At 48.5% G+C, this 15758-nt stretch overlaps 1 protein-coding gene across 1 annotated transcript in view; it reads left to right on the forward strand.

The window, feature by feature from the left end:
* Window positions 1-15758, forward strand: part of LOC306917781 (uncharacterized protein) — a gene marked incomplete at its 5' end in the record, with an annotated part of 62116 nt that overhangs the window by 24324 nt on the left and 22034 nt on the right. The window contains 6 exons of the mRNA XM_079530689.1: window positions 4838-5137; window positions 8225-8542; window positions 11269-11367; window positions 12550-12600; window positions 12719-14555; window positions 15436-15609. Coding sequence (XP_079386815.1) covers window positions 4838-5137; window positions 8225-8542; window positions 11269-11367; window positions 12550-12600; window positions 12719-14555; window positions 15436-15609 — 2779 coding nt within the window. The remainder of the gene's footprint in view (window positions 1-4837; window positions 5138-8224; window positions 8543-11268; window positions 11368-12549; window positions 12601-12718; window positions 14556-15435; window positions 15610-15758) is intronic.

Below are 15758 nucleotides of genomic sequence, written 5' to 3' on the forward strand. Positions count from 1 at the left end.
GTGTTAGCTGGCTTTCTTCCTGATGCGTAGCCGCCGTCACATGGTGTTAGCTGGCTTTCTTCCTGATGCGTAGCCGCCGTCACATGGTGTTAGCTGGCTTTCTTCCTGATGCGTAGCCGCCGTCACATGGTGTTAACTGGCTTTCTTCCTGATGCGTAGCCGCCGTCACATGGTGTTAGCTGGCTTTCTTCCTGATGCGTAGCCGCCGTCACATGGTGTTAACTGGCTTTCTTCCTGATGCGTAGCCGCCGCCACATGGTGTTAGCTGGCTTTCTTCCTGATGCGTAGCCGCCGTCACATGGTGTTAGCTGGCTTTCTTCCTGATGCGTAGCCGCCGTCACATGGTGTTAGCTGGCTTTCTTCCTGATGCGTAGCCGCCGTCACATGGTGTTAACTGGCTTTCTTCCTGATGCGTAGCCGCCGTCACATGGTGTTAGCTGGCTTTCTTCCTGATGCGTAGCCGTCACATGGTGTTAACTGGCTTTCTTCCTGATGCGTAGCCGCCGCCACATGGTGTTAGCTGGCTTTCTTCCTGATGCGTAGCCGCCGTCACATGGTGTTAGCTGGCTTTCTTCCTGATGCGTAGCCGCCGTCACATGGTGTTAGCTGGCTTTCTTCCTGATGCGTAGCCGCCGTCACATGGTGTTAACTGGCTTTCTTCCTGATGCGTAGCCGCCGCCACATGGTGTTAGCTGGCTTTCTTCCTGATGCGTAGCCGCCGTCACATGGTGTTAGCTGGCTTTCTTCCTGATGCGTAGCCGCCGTCACATGGTGTTAGCTGGCTTTCTTCCTGATGCGTAGCCGCCGTCACATGGTGTTAGCTGGCTTTCTTCCTGATGCGTAGCCGCCGTCACATGGTGTTAACTGGCTTTCTTCCTGATGCGTAGCCGCCGCCACATGGTGTTAGCTGGCTTTCTTCCTGATGCGTAGCCGTCACATGGTGTTAGCTGGCTTTCTTCCTGATGCGTAGCCGCCGTCACATGGTGTTAACTGGCTTTCTTCCTGATGCGTAGCCGCCGCCACATGGTGTTAACTGGCTTTCTTCCTGATGCGTAGCCGCCACATGGTGTTAACTGGCTTTCTTCCTGATGCGTAGCCGCCGTCACATGGTGTTAGCTGGCTTTCTTCCTGATGCGTAGCCGCCGTCACATGGTGTTAACTGGCTTTCTTCCTGATGCGTAGCCGCCGTCACATGGTGTTAGCTGGCTTTCTTCCTGATGCGTAGCCGCCGCCACATGGTGTTAGCTGGCTTTCTTCCTGATGCGTAGCCGCCGTCACATGGTGTTAGCTGGCTTTCTTCCTGATGCGTAGCCGCCGTCACATGGTGTTAGCTGGCTTTCTTCCTGATGCGTAGCCGCCGTCACATGGTGTTAGCTGGCTTTCTTCCTGATGCGTAGCCGCCGTCACATGGTGTTAGCTGGCTTTCTTCCTGATGCGTAGCCGCCGTCACATGGTGTTAGCTGGCTTTCTTCCTGATGCGTAGCCGCCGTCACATGGTGTTAGCTGGCTTTCTTCCTGATGCGTAGCCGCCGTCACATGGTGTTAGCTGGCTTTCTTCCTGATGCGTAGCCGCCGTCACATGGTGTTAACTGGCTTTCTTCCTGATGCGTAGCCGCCGTCACATGGTGTTAGCTGGCTTTCTTCCTGATGCGTAGCCGCCGTCACATGGTGTTAGCTGGCTTTCTTCCTGATGCGTAGCCGCCGTCACATGGTGTTAGCTGGCTTTCTTCCTGATGCGTAGCCGCCGTCACATGGTGTTAACTGGCTTTCTTCCTGATGCGTAGCCGCCGTCACATGGGGTTAGCTGGCTTTCTTCCTGATGCGTAGCCGTCACATGGTGTTAGCTGGCTTTCTTCCTGATGCGTAGCCGCCGTCACATGGTGTTAACTGGCTTTCTTCCTGATGCGTAGCCGCCGCCACATGGTGTTAACTGGCTTTCTTCCTGATGCGTAGCCGCCACATGGTGTTAGCTGGCTTTCTTCCTGATGCGTAGCCGCCGCCACATGGTGTTAGCTGGCTTTCTTCCTGATGCGTAGCCGCCGTCACATGGTGTTAGCTGGCTTTCTTCCTGATGCGTAGCCGCCGTCACATGGGGTTACCTGGCTTTCTTCCTGATGCGTAGCCGCCGCCACATGGTGTTAGCTGGCTTTCTTCCTGATGCGTAGCCGCCGCCACATGGTGTTAGCTGGCTTTCTTCCTGATGCGTAGCCGCCGTCACATGGGGTTAGCTGGCTTTCTTCCTGATGCGTAGCCGCCGCCACATGGTGTTAGCTGGCTTTCTTCCTGATGCGTAGCCGCCGCCACATGGTGTTAGCTGGCTTTCTTCCTGATGCGTAGCCGCCGTCACATGGGGTTAGCTGGCTTTCTTCCTGATGCGTAGCCGCCGCCACATGGTGTTAGCTGGCTTTCTTCCTGATGCGTAGCCGCAACATGGTGTTAGCTGGCTTTCTTCCTGATGCGTAGCCGCCGTCACATGCGACGACCCAATTGTCGTCCATCTCCCGTCTCTCCTGCATCAGCTCCTGCTGGGAGGGGTTTTTCATTTAAAATTAAGTATTCAAAAAAGTTACATGAAGTCCTTAAAGTTACATGAATTAAAGTTACATGAAGTCCTTAAAGTTACATGAATTAAAGTTACATGAAGTCCTTAAAGTTACATGAAGTCCTCACGTTTATACATCAGTGGGTCCCAGTGTTGATTTCGTCGACTAAAACTAAGACGAAAACTGACGAAAACTACATGGAAACCAAATAAAACCTAAGCTATGACGACTAAAACTAAGACTAAATATACTGACAATTTCATCAACAAATAAAAACTAGAGTAAAATGTTAGGAAGGGACTAGTGGACAAGAGATCCAGTAGAAGTAATTTTACAATGAGTTGCATGCTGAAAATAGCCGATCTACAAGTAGATCAGCTATTTTCAGCAAGTGTCAAAACAGTCATTACGACGGCATCTCCTCCATCCACTTGCATTAAGGGGGATTTCTCCTCCATCCACTTGCATTAAGGTGGATTTCTCCTCCATCCACTTGCATTAAGGTGGATTTCTCCTCCATCCACTTGCATTAAGGTGGATTTCTCCTCCATCCACTTGCATTAAGGTGGATTTCTCCTCCATCCACTTGCATTAAGGTGGATTTCTCCTCCATCCACTTGCATTAAGGTGGATTTCTCCTCCATCCACTTGCATTAAGGTGGATTTCTCCTCCATCCACTTGCATTAAGGTGGATTTCTCCTCCATCCACTTGCATTAAGGTGGATTTCTCCTCCATCCACTTGCATTAAGGTGGATTTCTCCTCCATCCACTTGCATTAAGGTGGATTTCTCCTCCATCCACTTGCATTAAGGTGGATTTCTCCTCCATCCACTTGCATTAAGGTGGATTTCTCCTCCATCCACTTGCATTAAGGTGGATTTCTCCTCCATCCACTTGCATTACGGTGGATTTCTCCTCCATCCACTTGCATTAAGGTGGATTTCTCCTCCATCCACTTGCATTAAGGTGGATTTCTCCTCCATCCACTTGCATTAAGGTGGATTTCTACTCCATCCACTTGCATTAAGGTGGATTTCTACTCCATCCACTTGCATTAAGGTGGATTTCTCCTCCATCCACTTGCATTACGGTGGATTTCTCCTCCATCCACTTGCATTAAGGTGGATTTCTCCTCCATCCACTTGCATTAAGGTGGATTTCTCCTCCATCCACTTGCATTAAGGTGGATTTCTCCTCCATCCACTTGCATTAAGGTGGATTTCTCCTCCATCCACTTGCATTAAGGTGGATTTCTACTCCATCCACTTGCATTAAGGTGGATTTCTCCTCCATCCACTTGCATTAAGGTGGATTTCTCCTCCATCCACTTCCATTAAGGTGGATTTCTCCTCCATCCACTTGCATTAAGGTGGATTTCTACTCCCATCCACTTGCATTAAGGTGGATTTCTACTCCATCCACTTGCATTAAGGTGGATTTCTCCTCCATCCACTTGCATTAAGGTGGATTTCTCCTCCATCCACTTGCATTAAGGTGGATTTCTCCTCCATCCACTTGCATTAAGGTGGATTAAACTATGGAATGAACTTCCCATTGCAGTCAGAACTACAGACTCACTCCCAATCTAAACTATGGAATGAACTTCCCATTACAGTCAGAACTACAGACTCACTCCCAATCTAAACTATGGAATGAACTTCCCATTACAGTCAGAACTACAGACTCACTCCCAATCTAAACTATGGAATGAACTTCCCATTACAGTCAGAACTACATACTCACTCCCAATCTAAACTATGGAATGAACTTCCCATTACAGTCAGAACTACAGACTCACTCCCAATCTAAACTATGGAATGAACTTCCCATTACAGTCAGAACTACAGACTCACTCCCAATTTTCCGCCGTAGTCTGAAAACCCACCTTTTCAGACTCCATGGCCCGTAGCACTTGCCCTATAGCCCCTTAGATAGCACTTTATGTTGACTTAGAAAGCATTTTATACAGACTTATAGCATGTTACGTAGACAGCACTAGAATTGCATTGTATGTAGTCATAGCACTTTACAGTATATAAGTATAGTATAGTATAGTATAGTATAGTATAGTATAGTATAGTATAGTATAGTATAGTATAGTATAGTATAGTATGTATAGTTTATATGTATAGCTTCATTATATAGATATTCCACTGTTACGTTCTTAGTTTACGCATGTTTCTTGAATACTACTTTTTATGTATGTGATGTATTGCCATGATTTTTGTTCTTGCCTAATCGTCTGATAAATGCCTAAATTGTGATTTGACTGCCATGTGTTTCTCTCCTCAGCCCATGTGGTGACGTACCTTCCACCACGAGACAGAGGCATCCGCGTGGAACTGCTCCCAGACCACCGCTCTGTTCCTGAAGCCGTCACCAGCATCATGTGGAAGCACGGAGGCAACAAGGCAGCGGAGTGGGATCCGGTCCAAGGTCTGGAATACTACAGGACGTTTAGAAACCGCTCCACACTGGACACACACACCGGACGGCTGGTCATCGACAACATGACCGTAGAAGACATCGGGCTGTATTCTGTGGAGATCAACCACAGACTTCACAACAAGACTTACCTGCTTAAAGAGATGAGTAAGTATGACTCACAACAAGATTTACCTGCTTACAGAGATGAGTAAGTATGACTCACAACAAGACTTACCAGGTTTTAGGGGGGGGGGGTTCAGGTTTTACGGGGCCAGTTTCGAATTGCGGCCGTCCGTAGGTGCCCTTTGAGTGTGGTTTTGAAGGGGTCTAGGGATTCACATCCCTTAACCCATTTTGACCTGAGATCAGATTCTAAAAATGTCTTCTACATCCTGACAGTTTTCTGAAAAAGCTATGTTTCTATGCCACTCGGTGGCATAGAAACATGAGCTTGTAGATCTGCTATTTTTCAATAGCTAAAGCATAACATAATGCCAACACCAAAAGGGGTTCCTGCCCAGAATGGGTTAATGACTGTTGGTAGACTGTTGGACTTGGAGTCATGTTAACATCTCGTCTTCAGTCGGTTCCCCCAGCATGGCGTGAGTGTGCATGCGCGCTCGTTCTAGTGTGTGCTAGTGCTAGTGCGTGCTAGTGCTAGTGTGTGCTAGTGCGTGCTAGTGCCTGCTAGTGCGTGCTAGTGCGTGCTAGTGCTAGTGTGTGCTAGTGCGTGCTAGTGCCTGCTAGTGCGTGCTAGTGCGTGCTAGTGCTAGTGTGTGCTAGTGCGTGCTAGTGCCTGCTAGTGCGTGCTAGTGCTAGTGTGTGCTAGTGCGTGCTAGTGCCTGCTAGTGCGTGCTAGTGCTAGTGCGTGCTAGTGTGTGCTAGTGCTAGTGCGTGCTAGTGCGTGCTAGTGCTAGTGCGTGCTAGTGCCTGCTAGTGCGTGCTAGTGCTAGTGTGTGCTAGTGTGTGCTAGTGCTAGTGCGTGCTAGTGCCTGCTAGTGCGTGCTAGTGCTAGTGCGTGCTAGTGCCTGCTAGTGCGTGCTAGTGCGTGCTAGTGCTAGTGTGTGCTAGTGTGTGCTAGTGCTAGTGTGTGCTAGTGCGTGCTAGTGCGTGCTAGTGCTAGTGCTTGCTAGTGTGTGCTAGTGCGTGCTAGTGCTTGCTAGTGCGTGCTAGTGCGTGCTAGTGCATGCTAGTGTGTGCTAGTGCTTGCTAGTGCTAGTGCTAGTGTGTGCTAGTGTGTGCTAGTGCTAGTGTGTGCTAGTGCGTGCTAGTGCGTGCTAGTGCTAGTGCTTGCTAGTGCTTGCTAGTGTGTGCTAGTGCTTGCTAGTGCGTGCTAGTGTGTGCTAGTGCTAGTGCGTGCTAGTGCGTGCTAGTGCTTGCTAGTGCGTGTACAGTACGTGCTAGTGCGTGCGCGCGTGTACATTACGTGCGTGTGTATGTATGGTAGATAGATAGATAAATAGATACTGTATTAATCCCGAAGGAAATTTGCTTTGTCCAACAGCTCCAGTGTAAAAACCTACATACAGAATAAAAAGAGCCTGATGAACATGTAAAAGTTACATCATAGAAAGTAGTAAAAAAGGCAATAGCAATAAGTTAAAGGCATGGGTTAAAAAGTACACCAAAAAGGAAAAGCAAAAACGTTAACTGACCAATCCCCTCCCTCCTCGTCGTCTCCCCCCCACGGCCCCCATTGATTCATTGTATAGTCTAATGGCCCTTGGGATAAAGGAGTTCCTAAGTCTATCTGTGCTGCATGTCTGGGACAAAAACCTGTTACTGAATTTGCTCTTCTGAGAGTGGTGCAGTAGTGAGCCGTCTTCATTCTGTCTCCTCAACAGAGAGAGTCCCAGATCCAGACCTGGCCATCGTGGCTCCGTGTGACTCATTCTGTCTCCTCAACAGAGAGAGTCCCAGATCCAGACCTGGCCATCGTGGCTCCATGTGACTCATTCTGTCTCCTCAACAGAGAGAGTCCCAGATCCAGACCTGGCCATCGTGGCTCCATGTGACTCATTCTGTCTCCTCAACAGAGAGAGTCCCAGATGCAGACCTGGCCATCGTGGCTCCATGTGACTCATTCTGTCTCCTCAACAGAGAGAGTCCCAGATCCAGACCTGGCCATCGTGGCTCCATGTGACTCATTCTGTCTCCTCAACAGAGAGAGTCCCAGATCCAGACCTGGCCATCGTGGCTCCATGTGACTCATTCTGTCTCCTCAACAGAGAGAGTCCCAGATCCAGACCTGGCCATCGTGGCTCCATGTGACTCATTCTGTCTCCTCAACAGAAAGAGTCCCAGATCCAGACCTGGCCATCGTGGCTCCATGTGACTCATTCTGTCTCCTCAACAGAGAGAGTCCCAGATCCAGACCTGGCCATCGTGGCTCCATGTGACTCATTCTGTCTCCTCAACAGAGAGAGTCCCAGATCCAGACCTGGCCATCGTGGCTCCGTGTGACTCATTCTGTCTCCTCAACAGAGAGAGTCCCAGATCCAGACCTGGCCATCGTGGCTCCATGTGACTCATTCTGTCTCCTCAACAGAGAGAGTCCCAGATGCAGACCTGGCCATCGTGGCTCCGTGTGACTCATTCTGTCTCCTCAACAGAGAGAGTCCCAGATGCAGACCTGGCCATCGTGGCTCCATGTGACTCATTCTGTCTCCTCAACAGAGAGAGTCCCAGATCCAGACCTGGCCATCGTGGCTCCATGTGACTCATTCTGTCTCCTCAACAGAGAGAGTCCCAGATCCAGACCTGGCCATCGTGGCTCCATGTGACTCATTCTGTCTCCTCAACAGAGAGAGTCCCAGATGCAGACCTGGCCATCGTGGCTCCATGTGACTCATTCTGTCTCCTCAACAGAGAGAGTCCCAGATCCAGACCTGGCCATCGTGGCTCCATGTGACTCATTCTGTCTCCTCAACAGAGAGAGTCCCAGATGCAGACCTGGCCATCGTGGCTCCATGTGACTCATTCTGTCTCCTCAACAGAGAGAGTCCCAGATCCAGACCTGGCCATCGTGGCTCCATGTGACTCATTCTGTCTCCTCAACAGAGAGAGTCCCAGATCCAGACCTGGCCATCGTGGCTCCATGTGACTCATTCTGTCTCCTCAACAGAGAGAGTCCCATATCCAGACCTGGCCATCGTGGCTCCATGTGACTCATTCTGTCTCCTCAACAGAGAGAGTCCCAGATCCAGACCTGGCCATCGTGGCTCCATGTGACTCATTCTGTCTCCTCAACAGAGAGAGTCCCAGATCCAGACCTGGCCATCGTGGCTCCGTGTGACTCCAACTCCAGCAACTGCACGCTGCACTGCATCGGAGACGTCACAGAGTCGGCCGTGGTCACCTATCGATGGAGGTTCCACGATGAGAAATGGACTCGACCCAAACCCAACGAGACCAGGATCTACAACGATGAGGAATGGAGCGGGCCCGACTCCCGGGCGGTGACGATCAGCGACGACGAGGAAGGGAGAAAAGTTAAAAGAATATCCTGTGCGATAAAGAACTGGTTCAGTGTGGAGCAGAGCGAGGCTGTAGACAACCCGCTTTACAGAGGTACGTAGTTTACTGATACTGTGTGTGTGTGTGTGTGTGTGTGTGTACACCGACTCGAGTCATTGATTTGACGACTTGCAACTTGACTTGGACTTAAGGGTAAAAACTTGAGACTCGACTTGACTTGGAAGACAATGACTCCAGACTCGACTCGACTTGAGACAAGCTGACTCGGACAACTTAAGTAACCGGCCTGTCCGGCCATTCACTGTTATAAATGCAGGTTTCATGTTGGGTCAAATTGATAAACTGCGTGAACCTTGTGACTCGACCAGACTTGACTCGACAACCTTGTGACTCGACCCGACTTGACTTGACATAACCTTGTGACTCGACCCGACTTGACTTGACATAACCTTGTGACTCGACCCGACTTGACTCGACAACCTTGTGACTCGACCCGACTTGACATAATCTTGTGACTCGACCCGACTTGACTCGACAACCTTGTGACTCGACCCGACTTGACATAATCTTGTGACTCGACTTGACTTGACTTGCCCACAACAGAAAAACTTGAGACTTGCTTGAGACTTGGACCAAATGACTTGCTACTCGACTCGGACTCGGATCGGAGGGACTCGTGCAATTGTCTGGTGTACACACACACACACACACACACACACACACACACACACACACACACACACACACACACACACACACACACACACACACACACACACACACACACACACACACACACACACACACACACACACACACACACACACTGCCCAGGGGTTTCCATCCATGTTGTTAAATGACGGGACACAGCTAGTAGTACAACACTTGTTTACTAGTCCCCGGAAGTCTGATACATGCAAAGCATGCTGGGCCTTGTAGTCTATCGCATACATAGCCCTACTGCCACACATGTCTCCTGGGCCTTGTAGTCTATCGCATACATAGCCCTACTGCCACACATGTCTCCTCCCAAAGCATGCTGGGCCTTGTAGTCTATCGCATACATAGCCCTACTGCCACACATGTCTCCTCCCATTTGCCAGCCTTGCCAGTAGTTATCAAAGTGCGGTCCGGGGACCCCCAGGGGTCCTTGAGGGGTTGCTAGGGGGACTATGATTATTGAATCCTATTGGCTGGGCTTTAAACAGCCATAACTCCAGTTTACAGCATGCTAAAGGTCCCAAACCTCATGGGTGGTCCAAACCTCATGGGTGGTCTTACAGCATGCTAAAGGTCCCAAACCTCATGGGTGGTCCAAACCTCATGGGTGGTCTTACAGCATGCTAAAGGTCCCAAACCTCATGGGTGGTCTTACAGCATGCTAAAGGTCCCAAACCTCATGGGTGGTCCAAACCTCATGGGTGGTCTTACAGCATGCTAAAGGTCCCGAACCTCATGGGTGGTCCAAACCTCATGGGTGGTCTTATTGCATGCTAAAGATCCCAAACCTCATGGGTGGTCTTATAGCATGCTAAAGGTCCCAAACCTCATGGGTGGTCTTACAGCATGCTAAAGGTCCCAAACCTCATGGGTGGTCTAACAGCATGCTAAAGGTCCCAAACCTCATGGGAGGACGATTCTACAAATGCCTTCTAATTCCTGACAGTTTTCTGAAAACCCTATGTTTCTATGTCAGTCGTTCTCAAACTATTTCATGTCAAGGACCCCCAGAATTATATGTATTTGGCCGCCGACCCTCATCAGAAAATATGTTGTCCCAAACCTCATGGGTGGTCCAAACCTCATGGGTGGTCTAACAGCATGCTAAAGGTCCCAAACCTCATGGGTGGTCCAAACCTCATGGGTGGTCTTACAGCATGCTAAAGGTCCCAAACCTCATGGGTGGTCTTATAGCATGCTAAAGGTCCCAAACCTCATGGGTGGTCCAAACCTCATGGGTGGTCTAACAGCATGCTAAAGGTCCCAAACCTCATGGGTGGTCTTATAGCATGCTAAAGGTCCCGAACCTCATGGGTGGTTCAAACCTCATGGGTGGTCTTATAGCATGCTAAAGGTCCCAGACCTCATGGGTGGTCCAAACCTCATGGGTGGTCTTATAGCATGCTAAAGGTCCCAGACCTCATGGGTGGTCCAAACCTCATGGGTGGTCTTACAGCATGCTAAAGGTCCCAAACCTCATGGGTGGTCTTATAGCATGCTAAAGGTCCCAAACCTCATGGGTGGTCCAAACCTCATGGGTGGTCTAACAGCATGCTAAAGGTCCCAAACCTCATGGGTGGTCTTATAGCATGCTAAAGGTCCCGAACCTCATGGGTGGTTCAAACCTCATGGGTGGTCTTATAGCATGCTAAAGGTCCCAGACCTCATGGGTGGTCCAAACCTCATGGGTGGTCTTACAGCATGCTAAAGGTCCCAAACCTCATGGGTGGTCTTATAGCATGCTAAAGGTCCCAAACCTCATGGGTGGTCCAAACCTCATGGGTGGTCTAACAGCATGCTAAAGGTCCCAAACCTCATGGGTGGTCTTATAGCATGCTAAAGGTCCCAGACCTCATGGGTGGTCCAAACCTCATGGGTGGTCTTATAGCATGCTAAAGGTCCCAGACCTCATGGGTGGTCCAAACCTCATGGGTGGTCTAACAGCATGCTAAAGGTCCCAAACCTCATGGGTGGTCTAACAGCATGCTAAAGGTCCCAAACCTCATGGGTGGTCTAACAGCATGCTAAAGGTCGCAGAGGAATCGAAAAGGTGAAGTCATTTTCTTTTCTAGTTTTGTTTTTATATTTCTGTCTTTCAGCTCCTAAAGAACCACCAGGCAGAGGAAGACCGGGGCTTATTGTTACTGTCGTCATGTACGCAGCAGCACTGGCAGCTCTATACGGGAACAGGACACACAGTAAGTATTTAGCCCATTTTGACCTGAGGACGATTCTACAAATGCCTTCTAATTCCTGACAGTTTTCTGAAAACCCTATGTTTCTATGTCAGTCGTTCTCAAACTATTTCATGTCAAGGACCCCCAGAATTATATGTATTTGGCCGCCGACCCTCATCAGAAAATATGTTGTTCCAGGGACCCCTCCCCCCCCCCCCCCCCCCGGAAGCAAAGATTTTAGTTAAAAACGTTAGATTTTTCAAAAATAGCAGATCTACAAGTTCATAGCGCGGCACCGAGTGCTGCGCTATGAACTTGTAGATCTGCTATTTTTCGTAATGATTAAAACACCAAAAGGGGTTCCCGCCCAAAATGGGTTAACACGATCTCTGTCACAGCACACGCGAGGTCTCGGGATTCGTACCCACACCCGCCTTTGCCAACGCGATAACTCACTGACCAATCACTGTCTCACATCTCACTGACCAATCACTGTCTCACATCTCACTGACCAATCACTGTCTCTCATCTCACTGACCAATCACTGTCTCTCATCTCACTGACCAATCACTGTCTCTCATCTCACTGACCAATCACTGTCTCTCATCTCACTGACAAATCACTGTCTCACATCTCACTGACCAATCACTGTCTCACATCTCACTGACCAATCACTGCCTCACATCTCACTGACCAATCACTGGCTCTCATCTCACTGACCAATCACTGGCTCTCATCTCACTGACCAATCACTGTCTCTCATCTCACTGACCAATCACTGTCTCTCATCTCACTGACCAATCACTGTCTCTCATCTCACTGACCAATCACTGTCTCTCATCTCACTGACCAATCACTGTCTCTCATCTCACTGACCAATCACTGTCTCTCATCTCACTGACCAATCACTGTCTCGCATCTCACTGACCAATCACTGTCTCTCATCTCACTGACCAATCACTGTCTCTCATCTCACTGACCAATCACTGTCTCGCATCTCACTGACCAATCACTGTCTCTCATCTCACTGACCAATCACTGTATCACATCTCACTGACCAATCACTGTCTCTCATCTCACTGACCAATCACTATCTCACTGACCAATCACTGTCTCTCATCTCACTGACCAATCACTGTCTCTCATCTCACTGACCAATCACTGTCTCTCATCTCACTGACCAATCACTGTCTCTCATCTCAGCTTTGACAGAAGCAGAGAAGGAAAGACGAGACAGAGCTGCCAAACTGAGAGGTAAGGTGTGTGTGTGTGTGTGCGTGCGTGCGTGTGTGCGTGTGTGCGTGTGTGTGTGTGTGTGTGTGTGCGCGTGCGCGCGTGTGCGTGTAACATGTAAATGCTTTGTTCGCTACAGGTCTGTTGGAGAGAACACCAGGATATCGTCACATCACTGACTATGAAGAGAAGCTTAAACGCAACATGAACAGTTCATATCTGAATGTAAAACTGGGCACACAGTCTGAGGTCGTGTTTAAAAACGTCTTCACCCCGCTCTACAATGTAGACATCCAAAGAACAGACATCCACAGCCATCATGAGGTCAGACAGATGGAGATGAAGAAGGCAGGACAGGGAACAGAAATCCAACTGGGTCAGATGTTCAAAGACCTTTCTGGACTGATCATAAGAACAGTGCTGACCGTTGGCTGGGCAGGGATTGGCAAAACGTTCCTCGTACACAAATTCGTGTCTGACTGGGCCAAGAAATGTTTCCCCCAAGACCCACACCTCGTGTTCCCGCTCAAGTTCCGCCAGTTAAATATGCTCAAGGGACAAAAGTTTACTTTGGCACAGCTAATTCACTGCTGCATCGTGGAAACCAGATTTATTGAGGAAGACGTTCTTAATCTTATCTTCACTGAATTGCAGAAGTCAGGAGACTACAACGACACCCCCTTCAAAGTCATGTTTGTTATGGATGGTTATGATGAAAATAATTTCCAGTTTGATTTCAGCACGGAAATTGGTCTCATGAATGTCAACGACTCTTACCCAGTGGAAGATCTCCTTGTAAACCTCATCAAGGGGAAGCTCCTCCCCTCTGCGCGCATCTGGATAACCTCGCGACCTGTAGCAGCCAATCAGATCCCTAAAGAGTTTGTAAACAGGATGACAGAAGTACGAGGGTTCATCAGAGATGACCAGAAGGAGGAGTTCTTCCAGAAGACGTTCAGTGATGAGACCCAGGCCAGATCAATCTTCTCACAGATCAAAGAATCAAAGATGCTCCTCACCATGTGTGAAAGCCCAGTCTTCTGTTGGATCCTTGCTACCGTTGTGAAGAACATGGGGAAGAACATGGGGACGACATTCAGGCTGCCCAAAACCCTGGTTGAGCTGTTCTGCCACTTCCTGATGGGTGAGATGCAGCGGCAGAATCCTGCACTAGGCGAGGCAGACAGAGAGAAGCTCATAAAGGTTGCAGGAGAAGTTCTTCGGAAGCTGGGCGAGCTGGCGTTTCACCAACTGAAAAAAGGCAACATCATTTTCTATGAGGAGGACCTGAAAGCGTGTGGTCTTGATGTAATCAAGGACTTGAAGAACTTGGGCTTTTGCACAACCTTCTTCAGAGAAGACGGTTTGTTCTTCCACAAAACGGTCTACTGCTTCGTTCATCTGAGCATCCAGGAGTTTCTGGCTGCAGTCTACCTGTCCCACTGTTTCACTCAGAGGAACACGGAGGTCCTGAAGACATTCCTGGAAGATGATGGTTACAACAGTGACAGTTCCCTGTCTGACTTCCTGAAGGCTGCTATGAAGAAAACCCTGCAGAGTGAGAGTGGTCGCCTGGACCTCTTTGTCCGTTTCCTTCATGGTCTCTCACTGCAATCCAACCAGAGTCTGTTAGGAGGCCTGCTGGGTCAGACAGAGAACAGTCCAGAGGAGATCCAGAGAGTCATCAGCAACCTGAAGAAGATGAATGATCGCCGTGCCTCTCCTGACAGATGTATCAACATCTTCCACTGTCTGATGGAGATGAACGACCCGTCAGTCAGTCAGGGGATCCAACAGTACCTGGAGTCAGAGAGCAGATCAGGGAAGGAACTCACTGTGCCTCAGTGTTCAGCTCTGGCCTCCATGCTGCAGATGTCAGAGGAGGTTCTGGAGGACTTGGACCTGCAGAAATACAACACATCACAGGAGGGGCGACGGAGACTGGTCCCAGCTGTGAGGAACTGCAAAACGGCCAGGTTAGTAGTCATAAGAATATAATCATATTAGAGCAGCTTTCACTCATATACTTCATTCATTCATTCAAAATAAAAATTAACACATGTACACATTGTCATTGTGACAAATGATAACATTATTTCAGTTAAAACAAAATCAATTCAGTTCAGTGAGACTCACTTCATATTTATGAATGAATGGTTCAAAGTGTGTGTGTGTGTGTGTGTGTGTGCGCGCGCGTTATTCTACAATGAAAACAGACTATACCAAATGAGAAATGGACCGTACCATTAGTGAAGGGGTGTACAGAGGATGGTCTTTTAAACAATGAGCGTGGTCATTACGTTTACACGTTACTTAATACATTTAAATGTAAGTTCCATGCTTTCCATCTGTCTTCCACTTCTCTGTTCTCTGTTCTTACTGACATCCTGCTAATGTCTGAAGAACTAGATAGAAGATCTTTTAGGTGCCTTTCACACCTAAAGTTTGCTTACAAGGTCTGGATCAAGGACCAAATGTTTACGTTGTTGCATTTTGCATTAGGTCTGCTTAGCGTTCACAGAGGACTTTGTTAAGCAAACCAAAATATTCAACAAATGTCATGCGGTCGTACAGGCTGTTCATCTGACAGAACATTTCTTCACTTCACTGTCAGATGTGTAGATTGGAGAAACATCAGCAAGTTGTTATTTTCATTATTTAATGTTTGTATTCCAATAAATGAAAACAGTGGAAAGTTATGAGAACATTTAAATTCAATATGCCTCTTATTTGCTTAGCCAGAAAAGTATCCAAACACACACATTTCAGACAGCACCACAGAGAACCTCCTTGACAGTGAACGTGGTCTGTTCTGTTTTGATCATCTCTGATTTTACACTTAATCTGTAATTACAGACTTGCTGGCTGTAACCTAGGAGAGGAACACATTGAAGTGGTGGCTTCAGCTCTCAGCTCCAATCCGTCCCATTTGAGAGAACTGGACTTGAGTGGAAACCACTTGAAGGATTCCCGAGTGGATCTCATCTGTGCTGCACTGAAGAGCCCAAACTGTTGTCTGGAGATTCTCAGGTCAGATTCAATTAACATTTTTATTTTGATTTGGTTACGTTCTGTTATAGTAAGTGATTATAATGCAGTTATTATGGAGGTGGTACTTTATTTGCAGTGTGGATAAGGTTAGATATCATGGTAACTCACACTGACCTTAATATTGATAA

This window comes from Electrona antarctica (genome assembly GCF_951216825.1).
Source record: "Electrona antarctica genome assembly, contig: scaffold_55, whole genome shotgun sequence".
In the NCBI taxonomy this organism is placed as follows: domain Eukaryota; kingdom Metazoa; phylum Chordata; class Actinopteri; order Myctophiformes; family Myctophidae; genus Electrona; species Electrona antarctica.